Here is a 14377-nt window from a genome sequence, read left to right as displayed (position 1 = left end):
TGTCATGTGTATATTTTATATTGGTTCAAAGTCATTGCAAGTGTTCCTCCAATTTAAATCATATCCATACACAAATTAAATTATGTTTAGATTAGAACCCTTATCAAGTTTTCCTTATTTGTACTTTTAATTACTCTAATAAAGAGTATTTTGATAAGCCTAGTTATTCATAGCAGCAATATCACCAGCCATAAAGGCACCCCAAATCATAAGGCAAATATATGCTTTATGTCAATAAATAAAAGTACAAGCTAAAAAGAAATATGGAAATAGTAAATTACTAAACTTGCTGCAAATCAAAACCATGGTCTTGAATTTAAAAGAAAAGTGAAAAATAGAGATATAGAGGAGAATTTCTTGTTGAGGCATAAATAAAGCGTAAAAAATGAAGAAGAAAACGAAAATGAGGATAAAGTGGGAGGAGAGAGAAAATTCAAGAAGATGCTAATTGATTTCTTATTTTATTAATTCGTGCACTTTTTTAATGGAGAGTGAAGTTCACTTTCCATTCTCTCTCTAAAAAAGTTCAATTGAGCTAAAAAGCAAAGTTGTGTGCGAAATTGATCCAATAACGTCAAAAAGGATTGATTTAATCTTTATAGATAAGCTCAGGGGCCAAACTGAACCTGATTATTGTCCAGATATTATATCTTTATTAATATATGTTGTGGCTTACTAACTGCATCGCATGGGTAAGTATATTACTTGTCCAATAAAAGGCAAAGATTGAAGCTTTATTAAAGCAAACTATCAGACATGATAACATTGGCAACAAACTCAGGAGGGTGGCTAAACCACTCCTTGAAATCTGACACAGAATGGCGGCTTATGCAAACAAATGTGCCACATGACTCGGATTTTCTAAAGCGGAATTGCACCCTGCTAAAGTGCTTAGCTAACTAAACGCAATCATCAATAATTAAATGGAAAGAAGAAAAACATTGGGGGCCTCTGATACCCTCAATAACTTCAACTGCATCTGCCTCCAAAATACACCAATCCATATTCTTCTCCATCAGCCATGGAAGAGCATCTCTAATGCTAATTGCTTCTGCCTCTCTAGGTGTAAAATTGCCTGGGATTGGTGCAGCTCTGGCCATGACCATCTGACCCAAATGATCCTTCACTATACAACCTATACCAATGCGATTTTCACCTCAAGAAGTGGCAGCGTCAGTGTTGAGTTTATACCACCTGTATCTGGCTTGGTCCACGCAAATTCTCCCTCCCTTGGCTGCTGAGCATTAAGGACATGAAGTAGTAAATAGGTGTTTGGAGGTTCATCTAAGGTGTATGACAGGTTCTAATCCTTCACTGTGGTTAAAGTGGTTGACTCTTGTTGAATGGTAGTATGATACAAATTACCACTCTTCTACTCACACCACTCCCTTTGAGATTGTCTATGGCATACCGCCACCCTTGCATATTCCCCATTTTCCTGGAGACTCTCCAATTGCAGTAATGGATCGGGTATTACAGGACATAGAATTGGGGCTACAGGTGGTTAAATATCATTTGCAAAGGGCTTAGCACAAGATGAAGCAACTGGCTGACAAGCACAGAACTTATAGGGAGTTTCAGATTGATTATTTAGTTTATCTCTAGCTACAATCCTACAGGTAAATAATGTGGTTCACAAGAAAATTCACAAGTTGTCTGCACTGTTTTATGGTCCATATTCAGTTATTGACAGGGTAGGAGTAGGGGTCTACAGACTACCATTGCCACTTAGCTCATCTATCCATCCTGTTTTACATGTCTCACAACTTAAGAAGTTCATTCAAGCTACAGATCAGATTACCACAGCATTACCTTCTATAGATCCTCCTCCTATGACTCCTTTAGCTATCCAATATAGGAAGATGGTGAAGAGAGGAAATCAGGCTGCTGCTAAGGTGCTTGTCCAATGGTCTGGTCTACTACCTGAAGAAGCCAGATGGGAGTTCCTTTATGATTTGGAGCAGAGGTTTCCTGCCTTTAACCTTGTGAACAAGGTGGCTTAAGAAGGGAGTACTGATATGTGGAGGAAATTAGCTAATAATTAAGCTGCATTGTTATAGTGACATGGCCTTAGTTAATTGGAGGAGTTAGTTATATTCTGTTAGCACAACTTCTTGCACATTTCTGTTGGAATTGTCTTTTTGTTCTTTTGCTAAATTGTTGCAACAACTTTACTGTTGAGTTGTAATTTAATATTGGAAGTGCTCATGAGCATGTCATGTATTTGGAATATTGAAGAATGAATCATTAGTTTCTCAACTTTTCTCTAGATTCTCTCCCTCTTCCCTCTCTTTCTTGTCAATTAATTATGCCTGCACCATGCACTTTGAGCATCCTCCACTGTGTCAGAAGCTGGCTTGCAAGGTTCACTGTACATCTCACACTGCTCGTTTTCTGGTTCCAATCCTACTGATTCTTGCTAAATACTCCAACATATCATTGCAAAAATAGCATATTGCTCCATGCCATCGCCACTAGAAAAAGAAAAAAAAAGAAGAAAAACTTACCCACTCACTGATGGAGTGCGAACCCAGATCATTCACTTGCAAAGCAGTAAATCTCCAAGCTTCATAAGCAATTGAACAATGATAGAGCAGATGATTGGCATTCTCATTAGACTTATATTTCAGCATCATACGGAGATTACCTCTTTAATTTTTATTGACATAGAAATTGGAAAAGAATATTTCAAGCATATTTTACACATTATAGTTTCTGATAAATGAAGTACGGATGGTACTCAAACTTCCATATCTTTTTTTAAAAAGGGTATCAAAATGTTTTTTCTTTCCTTTTATTAAAATGAAGGCCGAGTGGAGATTAATTCATAGAAGGTCAAGCTACCAATTAAAAAGATGGGTTTTTAATTTTAGTTTTATTTTAATTATATCCTCATGTATTTTAAACTGTATTTGGTATATTTTAATATATTATAATATATTTTTTAAAGCACATATCTTTATGTCTTCAAAATACACTAGTTGCTATAAAAAAATATGTAATATCATTCAATTCACGAATACCAAATATAAAGATATAAAATAAAAATGATAAATCAACAACATTTGACTAATTCACAATAATACAAGTTAAAATCATATATTTTTGATATTTTATAGGTATACTTTTAATTTTTTTTGAAAGAAATTCTAAAAAGATTATAATAATATATGTTAAAATAAATAAATTTTTAATATCATTTAGGTTTTTACTATCTTTTTTTCTAAAAAAAATAAAAAATATATACAATAAAAAACTGAAATCACAATAATACAAATTAAAAATTAATATTTTTCCAGTATTGTTTAGGTATACTTTTAGTATATTTCTCTTACGAAATTTTGAAAAAAAAATTATAAATAAAAAATTTTGAAAGAAAATTATTAAAAAAAAAAATATTTTGACAGTAAAATAACATCTTTTTCAAAAAAAAAAAATAGGGCCAGTAAAATTTCTTTATAAGAAAAAGGCTGAACTTTATAGTTTTTAAGATTTCTAACTAATTCTTTCATCTTTTATAAAAATAGTATCATTTTTATAAATAAATAAATAAATACTACTTTGAGCTTAATTTTCATAGTGGTGCATTGTAGACGAAGGATCTAACTTAAAAAAAAAAAAAAAGCTTTTATCTAAGCCTCTTCTCTCTCCCAACAAGCTCAAGTCAAGCTAAAGTTTACAGTATCTACCTTCTTCTCCAGTATTGAACCTTAAGTTCAAATACATGAATTGAATCCGGTTAGGCCGAAAGGATGAAGGAAAATCAAATTCGAATTATGTTCGAAACAAGCTTGATCTTCAATACTAGGCAACTAAGTCGATTTAATTTGCAATCTCGTAGGGAAGGTGAAAAGGGAGGCATGGAAGTAATGTTAGAGACGGGTTTGGGATTGGGTCAGGTCAAGACCAGCATATGGCCATGCGAGCATGAAGAGAAAAAGGAAAGATGGATTTTGTGATTATTAGGAGATGAAACTGTTGAAAATAAACTAGAAGGTTGTTTTGAAATTGTGGCATTATTCCTGAATAGTTATTATTCTTGGCCAAGTTTTGTCATCCAGAAAGTTGATGGATGTGTGGCATTTAGGGCTCACTATCACCTCCATGATTCTTGTCTGAACTAAACAACAGTACCAGAAAGTATTAGAATTAAAATAATCAAAATATTTTATAATTAAATTGAGCTGATCTAAAAATATTTTATTATTATAATATGGTACTAATTTTTTTAATAAAAACCATACTGAAATCGAGCCATTTTGCACCAATCCAAACCAAATCGAAGAATCAAAACTTTTATATATATTTATTAATTATTATATATTATATAAATAATACCTATAAAATATTAACTATATTACAATATATCTTGTATTCTATAAAAAAATTATGATATATATATATATATATTTGTTATATAGTACATACTATATTACTAATTTACTATATATTTAAACTCTAATTTTTTTTTCACTAATACTATCTACTACAACAGCCAGTCAAGTCTCAATTCATAGGCTTATTCTCTCACATTTAAGCTCTCGATTCACAGATCCTAAGTCAACCATATCTCTAGCACTTAAAATTGAACTTATATTTTAGTGCTATATAAAGTTTGTAATTTTTTATTTTAGTGCTAGCTCTATGTAAAATACTAATAGTTTATATTTGAATATTAAATTATTATATTTGCAAATTGACTAAATTGTAAAGCAAGTTGTTCAAAAATGTGATTGCAATTCTATTTAATTCTAATTCTCATATTAATTTCATTCGGATGTCAATGGTAATTTTTTAATGTATTTGATTAGGCAAGAATTAAAGTTGTATCTTCTCTAAATATTAGAACCAAAAATAGCACTGAACCGAATTACATTGAATCGAAAAATTAATTCAATTTAGTATAATGCCATTTGGTACGGTATTGGTACTTAAATTTAAAAAAAAAATTTAGTACAGTACCTGTGATTTATAAATAACTTAATTATATTTATCCGTGCTCAGCTCTAATAGCATTAGTCCTTTCCATATATTAAAGAATGATTCGTCCAAAAAAGATCTAATTTAAGGAGATTTGAATTGGGTTGTAACTATTTATGTTTTTTCTTAAATGATATTGGATATTAACCATGTATACTTACATTTATCAAAATGATATGATTGTTAAGAAGACATGAAGCAAATATTTAGAATTATTTTTTTTGGTTGCCACTTCAGCAAAATTATAAAAAATGACTATTTTGAAAAAGTCTTACATTATCTAAATATATATTTTAACTATATACCAAACCGATAAATGATAAATATATATTTATTAATTATTTATTATTAATATATATATATATTACTCTTTATGTTTTTATCATACTACCATAAAAGTCTGGTGACCAAAAAGGGAAATATGTTGATTTAACATACCAAAGTTCAGATACCATCAGACCATTTACCCGACAAAGAGACATCAAGCTTTTCAATCAGAAAATTAAGGGACCAGAGTTTCCTTCTCATACAGAACCATACGGTCCATTCAAGTGCATGTAGCGATAGCAAGATAAATTCTTTTAAAAAAAATATATAAAGTAAAAAAAAAATTATATTTTGGTAAACACAACACTTGAGTTCTATTTGGTTCAGCTGATCAATGTAGCTAATAGTTAGTGGCTTATAGCTAATAGCTAGTGGCTGACAGTTGATTGTTGATGACTGATAAATTAAACTGTTCGATAGAATTTTATTAACAGTTATTGTTAGTGCGTTAAATGAACATTCAAGGTATAATTTATTATTAAATGTATTTTATTTTATTTTATTATATTTAATAATAAAAATTAATAAAAATAACTTATATAATTAAAAAATTATAGTTAATTTGTTAGCTCAATTGTATTTATTATTAAAAATATATATAAAGATTATTTTAAAAGTATAAATTTAAAATTAAATTTTACTAATAAAATTTTTTAATTTCAAATACCATAATTTTAGATATTATAATTATTTAACTATTAAGAATAATTTTAAAATAATTATTATTAATTTTGAAATATAAAAATTTAATTATATAAAATTAATTTAAAATAAATATTATTAATAAATCTTAATAAGGATAATAGTGTCTAAATAAATAAAAAATTAAATTAGCTATCTACTGATAAGAAAAAACTCTAAAATATAGATGATACAATCAGCAGTTGATTAGGACTAAATCAGTCATCAACTGTTGTTTCTTAAGTCTTTATTAAATGCTTTAATATAGTTGTTCAGTGAGAAACAAATATCAACTGCATTAAACCTCTGAACCAAATATTCTTTTAAACCCTATTTGGTTCAATTGATCAATGCAGCTAGTAGCTGATGACTAATAAATTAAATTGTTTAATATAATTTTATTAGCGATTGTAATTATTATGTTAAATGACCATTGAAGGTATAATTTATCATTAGCTATATTTATTTTATTATATTATATTTAATGATACAAAATCATAAAATAACTTATAATAATTAAAAATATTATAGTTAATTTTCTTTAACTCAATTGTATATTTAGAAAAGTTTTTAAAAATTTAAATTTAAACTCTACTAATAAAAATTTCTAATTTCAAATACCATAATTTTAAATATTATAATTATTTAATTATTAAAAGAATTTGAAAATATTAATTATTTATTTTGATATATAAAAATTTAATTATATTTGATCAATTCAAAAAAAATGTATTATTAATAAATCAGGTATTATTAATAAATTTTAATAAAAATAATAGTATCTAAATAAATAAACAAATAAATAAATCGAACTGATACAATCAACAGCTGATTAGGACTAAATTAGCTACCAACTGTTATTTTTTAAATTTTTACCAAATATTTTAATATTATTATTTAGTAAAAAAACAGCAGCATCTTAAATAGATGAGCAATGTACCTTCAAAATTGCATTGGTGAAACAGAAAGTACACAAATATATTAACACTTCCCAATATCCGCAGATTGGTTTGCAAATTTCTCAAAATTTGTATGCCAACTTGCTCCATTGAGCTCTGAACATATAGTACTATTTGTAACAGGGTACTATTGTTTCATTCATTTTTCTTTTCATAAATTATCAAATCCAGTGCTAGTCCATTCAGTGCTAGCATGCATGTTTACATGAATCAGTAGCAAATTAAAGGACGAAATAGAATAAATGAAAGGTAATAGAAGCCTAATTTAATTAAAAGAAAAAATTAGAAGGAAAGAAAGGAAAGGCCTCCTCTCTGCTCTTTGATCTACTTGCCCTTTTGGTAATACTCTTGCGCGATTCGGACAGCACCATAAATGCTAGCGTTATATATATATATATATATATGAACTTCAAGAGAATAAGAACCAATAATTATTTCCTCATGCATAATTATTTACTCTAACAAAATGATGACAATGATAGAGACAAGCCAAGAAGAAGTGTGTGTGTGTGTGTGTGTGACATTAGGTACTAGCTCTATAATTTAATTAGCACCCTATACATATATACACACAATATTATAACTAACAAGTTTTTGCTAGTTAGCCACACTGATAAAGCAGCTTCGAGTATCTTATGGCTTGATCACCTGAAAAACTTAGAAAATTTAAAGTTAAAGAAAGTGAACTCGCCTTATCCATTGGAAGCAAAGGAAAATGGCAAAAAAATATATTAAAGTATAAACATTTGCTACGAATTGCATAGGTTCAATATCCTCCAACCTCAAAGGCAGCAGCTGCCATGTTCATCTTCATTATATATCATCAAAAATCTTGCGTGAAAGGAGGAGGCAGTTGAGTAGCCAGAGATGACTTGCCGATCTATCAACTAGCTGAGTAATAACCGTAGATAAATATATACTAAGGGCACAAGAAGTCTATGCTTGTAAATCTACAGTATGTGTATGTATGTTCATTTGCAAAGAGTGCAAAGCTTTCATAACTGAAAAAGAAAGATAACTATTTGATCTTCAAATATATATATATTAGCTAGGGCTACTATAGCCGGCAAGTCATCCTTGGCTGCACTACACGACCTCCTACATTCATGCAAGACCTAAGATGAAGAAATATCAATAAAGAAGATTAGTAATCATCGTTAATAAAGAAGGACCAGACATTCTCCAAGAAAATCCAACCACTCAAAGATGGAGAGACAGGAAGTTTCCCCAAGGGGAAAGACAACATTCCTTTACTACAAAAATGAAATATTAACTCTCTCTCTCTCTCTCTCTCTCTCTCTCTCTCTCTCTATCTTTATTTTAACAAGAAAACAATGTTGGGAATAACAGGTAGAAGAGGAGAAAGAAAGGGAATGGAGTGCAAGGAAATCTTGACAGGCCATGAACGAATAGGATTTGAAGCAAGAAAGAGTTTGTTTTTATAAAGAGATGACAGAGGAGGCTACCCGTTGGGCAACAAATAAAGTATTAATGGTGCGACCTATTGGACAGAGAGGACAGCCCTAACTCTGTAAAATAAGTATCCTCATCTACTAGCTAGAGCAACAGATATAAAGAGTTCATGGCAATGGATGTGACCATGCATTGGTGCTAAGGCCAAGAGATATTGGACACACGTAAAATTTTGAGAGTATGCTTAGTTTTACTTTAATTAAAAGTCATTTAAGACATTGCAACTCTTCTTTGACTTTACAGTAAATGAAGGTCTGTACTGGAGGTGTAGTACTTGTCTGAAGGGGAGTTACGAGTTAGGTGGCAAAATTTACTTAAATCGGCCATCGGGCCAAGTCTTCTAAGATTATACCAAATGGGTATATGTTTGTTTTCATTTTTGTGAAAGTATAATTTTCTACTGCAAGATAATGGATTGAAGCATATCATAGAGATAATAATATTCCAAAAGTGAAAGAAACTTTCATTTAGTGAAACATAAATGTACTTCCATCTTTTTTAGGGTATACTAAATTTTACATGAATCATTTTCCTTTTGTCTATTTTCTTTCCTTTGTCCACTGCATTCACAAATCAGTAGTTCAAATCTATCTTTTTATAAGGGTTTCTAAGAAATAAATAAGCAAATAATATAGGCACATATGAATATTGAAAATTAGTTTAAAATTACAACATGAAAATCAATTTAAAATACTTCTTACAAAAATTATATTTTTAACTTTCGAAAACTGATGTATTTCCGAAACAAATGCTACCTATAAAACACTATTAAATCAAAAAAAAAAAAAAAAAAATTCAAACACCCAACAATATCTCAAACAAGCCCAAAATCAAGAACCGAAAAAAAGGAAATTTGCAAGAGTACAAAAATCAGAATACATCTTTCTAATTGAAGTAAAATGAAGCATGTAAAATAATCTTGCAACATACTGCATGCATGGAGAGTTTATTTAGAGCTCATTCCAGCCAATTAACTGGATCTGCCAAATAACTTGCCAGCGTCCGTTTTGCCAGCTTAAAAGATAAACCTGTTTTATGCCCCGACAACAAAAACCTGCCCAACAAATTGTCCATGAGACAATAGCCAATCAGAGCCACACTACTTCCCTATGGCAAACAATATAGTACAAGTAAATATCCTACCACTTGGATACATCAGAGTCCCACCTTCCAACAATACAGATCAACCTCCAACAAATCCAGATATGCAAAATGCCCTCCAGGTTTCATATATAGCACCTCCAAACTTACCTGGCCATTGCACGAAAAAGAAACACACATTCTAGCTCTTTTCATCTTTTTTTCTTTTCTGACTTACAAACACAAACCCCGTCGCTATAAAAAAAAGACCTAATATTTGAGATTAAAATTGCAAGTCCAGCTGCCACTACTGCCATAAGCAAAAGAATAAACCATATTTGCTTTCTCAAAATTAATCAAACATGTTGGTAAATGCAATTCCACAGCTAAAATATACAAGAAGAATAAATCTGACTACCTTTTTGTGGATGGTACAAGAGAAGGATATCAAACCTGTAACTCAGACAACATTAGAGTTCTGCTGCCACTTCAGAGTAACTAGCAATTTTCAAAGTGATAATATTCAGTATAAATTCAAACGTGAATGATGAAACAAAACATAGTGAAGATAAAACAGACATCTTAATACAACTGCCAAAGGACACAAGGTTTTGTACTTTCAGAGAAAGTTTTGCTGAAACAGAGAAAGCAACAAAGGCATGACAGCTAAAGAGGTTCTTAGGAGCACATTATGTAAAGCTTGGTAGTTTATTTTCAGGGACACGGCAAATTTCAATAGTCAAATATCAGGATCTCCAAATAGATTTGGTCTTCTAGGTGAGATCATCAAGGTGGGCCATGAGGATGTCAAACTCTGGTGCATCTGGTCTTCCAGTTTAGGCAGTAGGCTTCATCAAAAGAGGCAGTAGGCTGGCTTCAGGCTTCATGGAACTCAGCTGTTTTAATGGGAAGGGAAAAGGCAACATGGTAAAAGTAGAGCATCAGAATTCTATATAGAGGGGTATTTGGATAGGTTACGATAAGAAACTATCAAACTGCTATGCGATTGCCCTATATCAGAGGAAATGCCACTTAACTCTATAGACAGGAAAACGTACCAAGGAAAAGCCAGAGTCTACCTGCAAATAGCCATCATCAAATCTAGTAGTAGTTTTTGCGTCGGGAACCAGGGGTCTGGCCAGATAACCTGGTAATAGAGCTGCTGGTCAGGATTTTAAAAGTTCTATGGCACCATCACCCATATAAAACAACCATAATCTCCTAGGATATTGGAAGGAATGAACAAGCAGCCTAAGACAGTGTAATGAAGCACACATGTAATTTTTACTAAAAGCAACAAGATGAAACTTCAATTATAATCTCCATTCTCCAGCATCTACTTAGAAGTTTTCAGATATGCAGTCCACAAGGTCAGAATTTTCACCAGCTCTCAACCTAAAGCATCTCTTAACCATATTTGTGAACTAGAAGCAAGTATTTATTGATAAAAGAAATCAAAAACATGGAAAGAGAGAGATGATTCTCACCCAGAACTACTAGTACGCCCTGAAGAATAACTTCCATAAGCTCCATAAGCACCTCCACTACCACCAATCTGCAAATAATGCAAATAACTATTGCTCAAAACAAACGAACAACTGCGGACACATGAGATTAAGAGAATGACATAATTTAACAGCTAAAGTTATTTATTCCAATGGAATGGACATAGGACAAAATATGATGAAGAGCATCCACTAAATACCCAAAAAGAGATCATGCAAATAAAGCATAATGTAACTACAGTATTTTCAGGTAGAAATTACCTGTGAACTACCATAAGCACCATAACTATCAGCTGCCGTATAGTCACTAGACCCATAGCCACTGGAATAAGAATGCCCACGCCCATGTCTTTTACTATCTCTACTATCATAGTTTAAGCTATCTGAACCGTCGGCTGAGACAGGAAGGTACGGAAGAACTGGCAGAAAAGTGGACACAGCACCTTCTCTATCAAAAGCATTCGCTCTTAACCGTCGACTGACATGGGTGAGAGCATCTTTGGCAACATCAAGGTCTCCAGAGATCTGGTGGAAAAGAAAAATTAAAATGTCAAATCTTAATTTCATTAAACTAAAAAGACAATGCAAACAGAGTAAACTATCAACAAATTATAGACCCAACAACTGTAAATGTGGCTTTACCTGCACCATTTCATCATCTTCAGATGCAACCTTGGGAAGGTTGTCCTTTCCAAGTATGCGAATATTAGCTTTTGTGACTTTCCTCATCTCATTTATAATCACTCCACCTTTACCAAGGAGGCAACCAATTCGCGAGGTGGGAACAAGTAGGCGAGTAGTGAATGAGATAAGACCTGAATCTCTTGCAATTTTCTCGCTGCATCTGGGTTGCAATCGTATAGCCGCTTCAATAGTTGGAGAATATTGGTCATCAAAAAACTGAAACAGTCCAGATTGCAAAACTATAAGAACCGCAAGATTATAGAAATATATATGCAGTCACGTCTATATTAACATTTAGTATATTACCTCCTTAGCTGAAACAGTAATCAAGCAATCATCTCCTTCAGCTGTTGAACTATCAACCTTGATAACTGCTCCAGATTCCTGTCTGATCTGATTGATAATAGTACCACCTTTACCGATTACACCACCAATATTTCCAGTTGGGCAAACTATACGTAATGAAAATTCTTTTGAAGAAAGTTCATCTCTTGGAGCTGAGTACAAAGAGCGTGACCAATCTCCAGCATCACCTTTGTATCCTCCATAAGTACTCATCAATGGAGCTATTCCAACAATTGGTGCACCAGTTGGACCTATCAATGAACCAGTAGCAGGGTACACATTGGGGACAGCAGAAAAAAGCAGGTGCTGAGTACGTGAAGGATTTTCATGAAGGCGTGTGGCAATTTGATATAAAGCCTTTTTAACAACTGCAACTTCGCCAGAGATCTGTATCAACAATTTATGATTAGATAAATAAATAAATGCCTTCTTCCACTAAAAAACTACCAACTCCATTTTCATGCCCGATGAATCCATACCTGACAATGGCACCCAAACGATAATGACACTTAATTAAATAGTCAAGTTACTGTGCAAGTGATATCACATAACATATTCTCAACTATAAACAACTTGTCAAATAAAAAGAACAAATCCAGGAACAAAGATTTTGCATAAATGGCTGGTAGAAATAATGAAATGGTGTGAAAAGAGAAACTAGACGTGGTATTAATTATCCACCTTTCGTCATAAAAATAAGAATGTTTGATAGCTTCATAACCAAAATTGTCAGTATCTAAGAAAATCCAAAACCCAGAAATATGAAAACAAAGAAATGATTTAAGGCTCATTCTCAAAGTACCTGCACAAGCTCATCAGTGCTCAATGCACAAGGAGGTAGATGTTCATCCTTGAGAATACGAATTTGTGCACCAGTCTCACTACGAATATTTTGAACAATCTGACCACCTTTCCCAATAATACATCCTATCTGATCAGATGGTACAATAAGCCTAGCAGTAACTTGATGACCACCTTCAGAATCATCATCACTGTGCATATCGTCTGCAATAACTCTGTCATGCACCCTAAAAAGTGCATCCTGAGCAGGACAAATAAAATTACCACTATCTTCATACAAGTTAGTCTCATCACTAGCACTATAAACAGTAACAACACGATCATCACAACCTGGAACTGTCTCGCCGATCCTAATTTTTGACTTCGTATCAATCCTTAATTGCTTGACAATTTCACCTCCACGCCCTATAATACTTCCAATCTTCTTAAGAGGACATAAATATCGATACACAGTATCTTGGGAATCAATTGCGAAATTGTCTCTATCATCACCACCGCCAACTGAATTTCTTCTTTTATTTGACCCACTATTATCATAGTCAGACAGCGAAGAATGAGTCCGCTTTCCATAACTATTCTTATGACCCGCCATTATTTTTTCATTAACCAACTTTCTCTGCGATAAAATTAAGGTATCCAACTTTAGAACACAGAAAAAAGTTCGGAAGTATTAAAGTGAGTTGTGCATATTGCCATTTATAATACTACTACTACTACAATAAATTTAAACAAACATATGCATCTGTTTAGTAATACCCCAAGATAACTAATAAGAAACCCTAAAAGTACAAAGGTAAACCTACATATTAGAAAGAAAAAAAAGTATTGCAATCATAAAGATTTGATCTTTATGATAAATCAGCGACATGTTTACTCAATAAAATATAAAACTATAAAACCCTAGATCTGATTAAACAAGCAGCATGAATTAAGCGACAGACAATAAATTGAAAAAGAAGATAACAATAACAGATAGCTAGTTACCTCTGTAAATCAAAGGTTGAAAGAAAGAGATGGCAATTGGAGTTAAATTTATTAGATTTGGGGAAAATATTTTTCTCTGAATGTTATATGAGTAATTTTTCTTTTTTGGGGGGGTTTAATTCTGTGATTTCTAGGGTTTTGACCGAATATTTGGAATTTTTTTCTACTAATTTATTCTCTGAATACGTGAATATTTCATGGATCGTCCTGTAAGAGTTTGATATTTATAGGATAGACATTTATGTTTTCAGAGATTACGTAAGCTGCCCGTTTCTATTTTCAATTACATAATTTTCTTTTCTTTTTTTCTTTCAAAAGTATTACATACAAAATAAGGAAAAATAAATACACTGTTTGTGATAAGGGAGACATAATAGGAACACAATAGCTTACACATAAATCACTTTAAAAAAATAATAATAATAATAATAAAAAATGGAGGGATTTACTCTACTTTTAGTGTGATTTTCTTAAAAGTTATTTTGTAACTCTTTCTCTAATTAATTCAATGATTTTATTAGTAATAAAATATTAGTTCTCAACATTTTATACAGTTAT

The 14377-nt window shown here is 31.7% G+C and overlaps 1 protein-coding gene across 31 annotated transcripts; it reads right to left on the bottom strand.

Annotated features, from left to right (window-relative positions):
* Positions 1-9232: 9232 nt before the first annotated feature.
* On the bottom strand, positions 9233-14041 carry LOC8261624 (KH domain-containing protein At4g18375). Of its 31 annotated transcripts, none has more exons than XR_007215810.1 (10): positions 13820-14038; positions 12837-13451; positions 11996-12421; positions 11648-11905; positions 11267-11530; positions 10988-11055; positions 10559-10647; positions 9919-9998; positions 9564-9810; positions 9233-9474 (listed from the first exon to the last, which is right to left on the bottom strand). XR_007215810.1 is itself a non-coding variant. In XM_048373945.1 (8 exons), exons 2-7 carry the CDS (start codon positions 13425-13427, stop codon positions 9971-9973), a joined length of 1635 nt encoding a protein of 544 aa, XP_048229902.1. In that variant the 5' UTR covers positions 13428-13451; positions 13820-14041; the 3' UTR covers positions 9233-9671; positions 9954-9970. The 31 variants fall into 31 exon arrangements, 5 of the variants coding, with proteins under 5 accessions (XP_048229902.1, XP_048229901.1, XP_048229899.1 ...); XR_007215814.1 differs by having other exon boundaries at positions 9564-9755; XR_007215820.1 differs by having other exon boundaries at positions 9564-9671.
* Positions 14042-14377: the final 336 nt, after the last annotated feature.

Source organism: Ricinus communis, chromosome 5, assembly GCF_019578655.1.
Source record: "Ricinus communis isolate WT05 ecotype wild-type chromosome 5, ASM1957865v1, whole genome shotgun sequence".
Taxonomy (NCBI): domain Eukaryota; kingdom Viridiplantae; phylum Streptophyta; class Magnoliopsida; order Malpighiales; family Euphorbiaceae; genus Ricinus; species Ricinus communis.
This window is presented reverse-complemented; position numbering and strand designations above follow the sequence as displayed.

Excerpts from the sequence above, each read along its gene's own strand:
- LOC8261624 (XM_048373944.1), bottom strand. The coding sequence starts at position 13,427 with ATGGCGGGTCATAAGAATAGTTATGGAAAGCGGACTCATTCTTCGCTG. Across the intron at positions 11,056-11,266 it reads GTGCTTATGGTAGTTCACAG|ATTGGTGGTAGTGGAGGTGC; the intron begins GTAATTTCTACC and ends CATTATTTGCAG. Across the intron at positions 10,648-10,987 it reads GGGCGTACTAGTAGTTCTGG|GTTATCTGGCCAGACCCCTG; the intron begins GTGAGAATCATC and ends CTCTATTACCAG.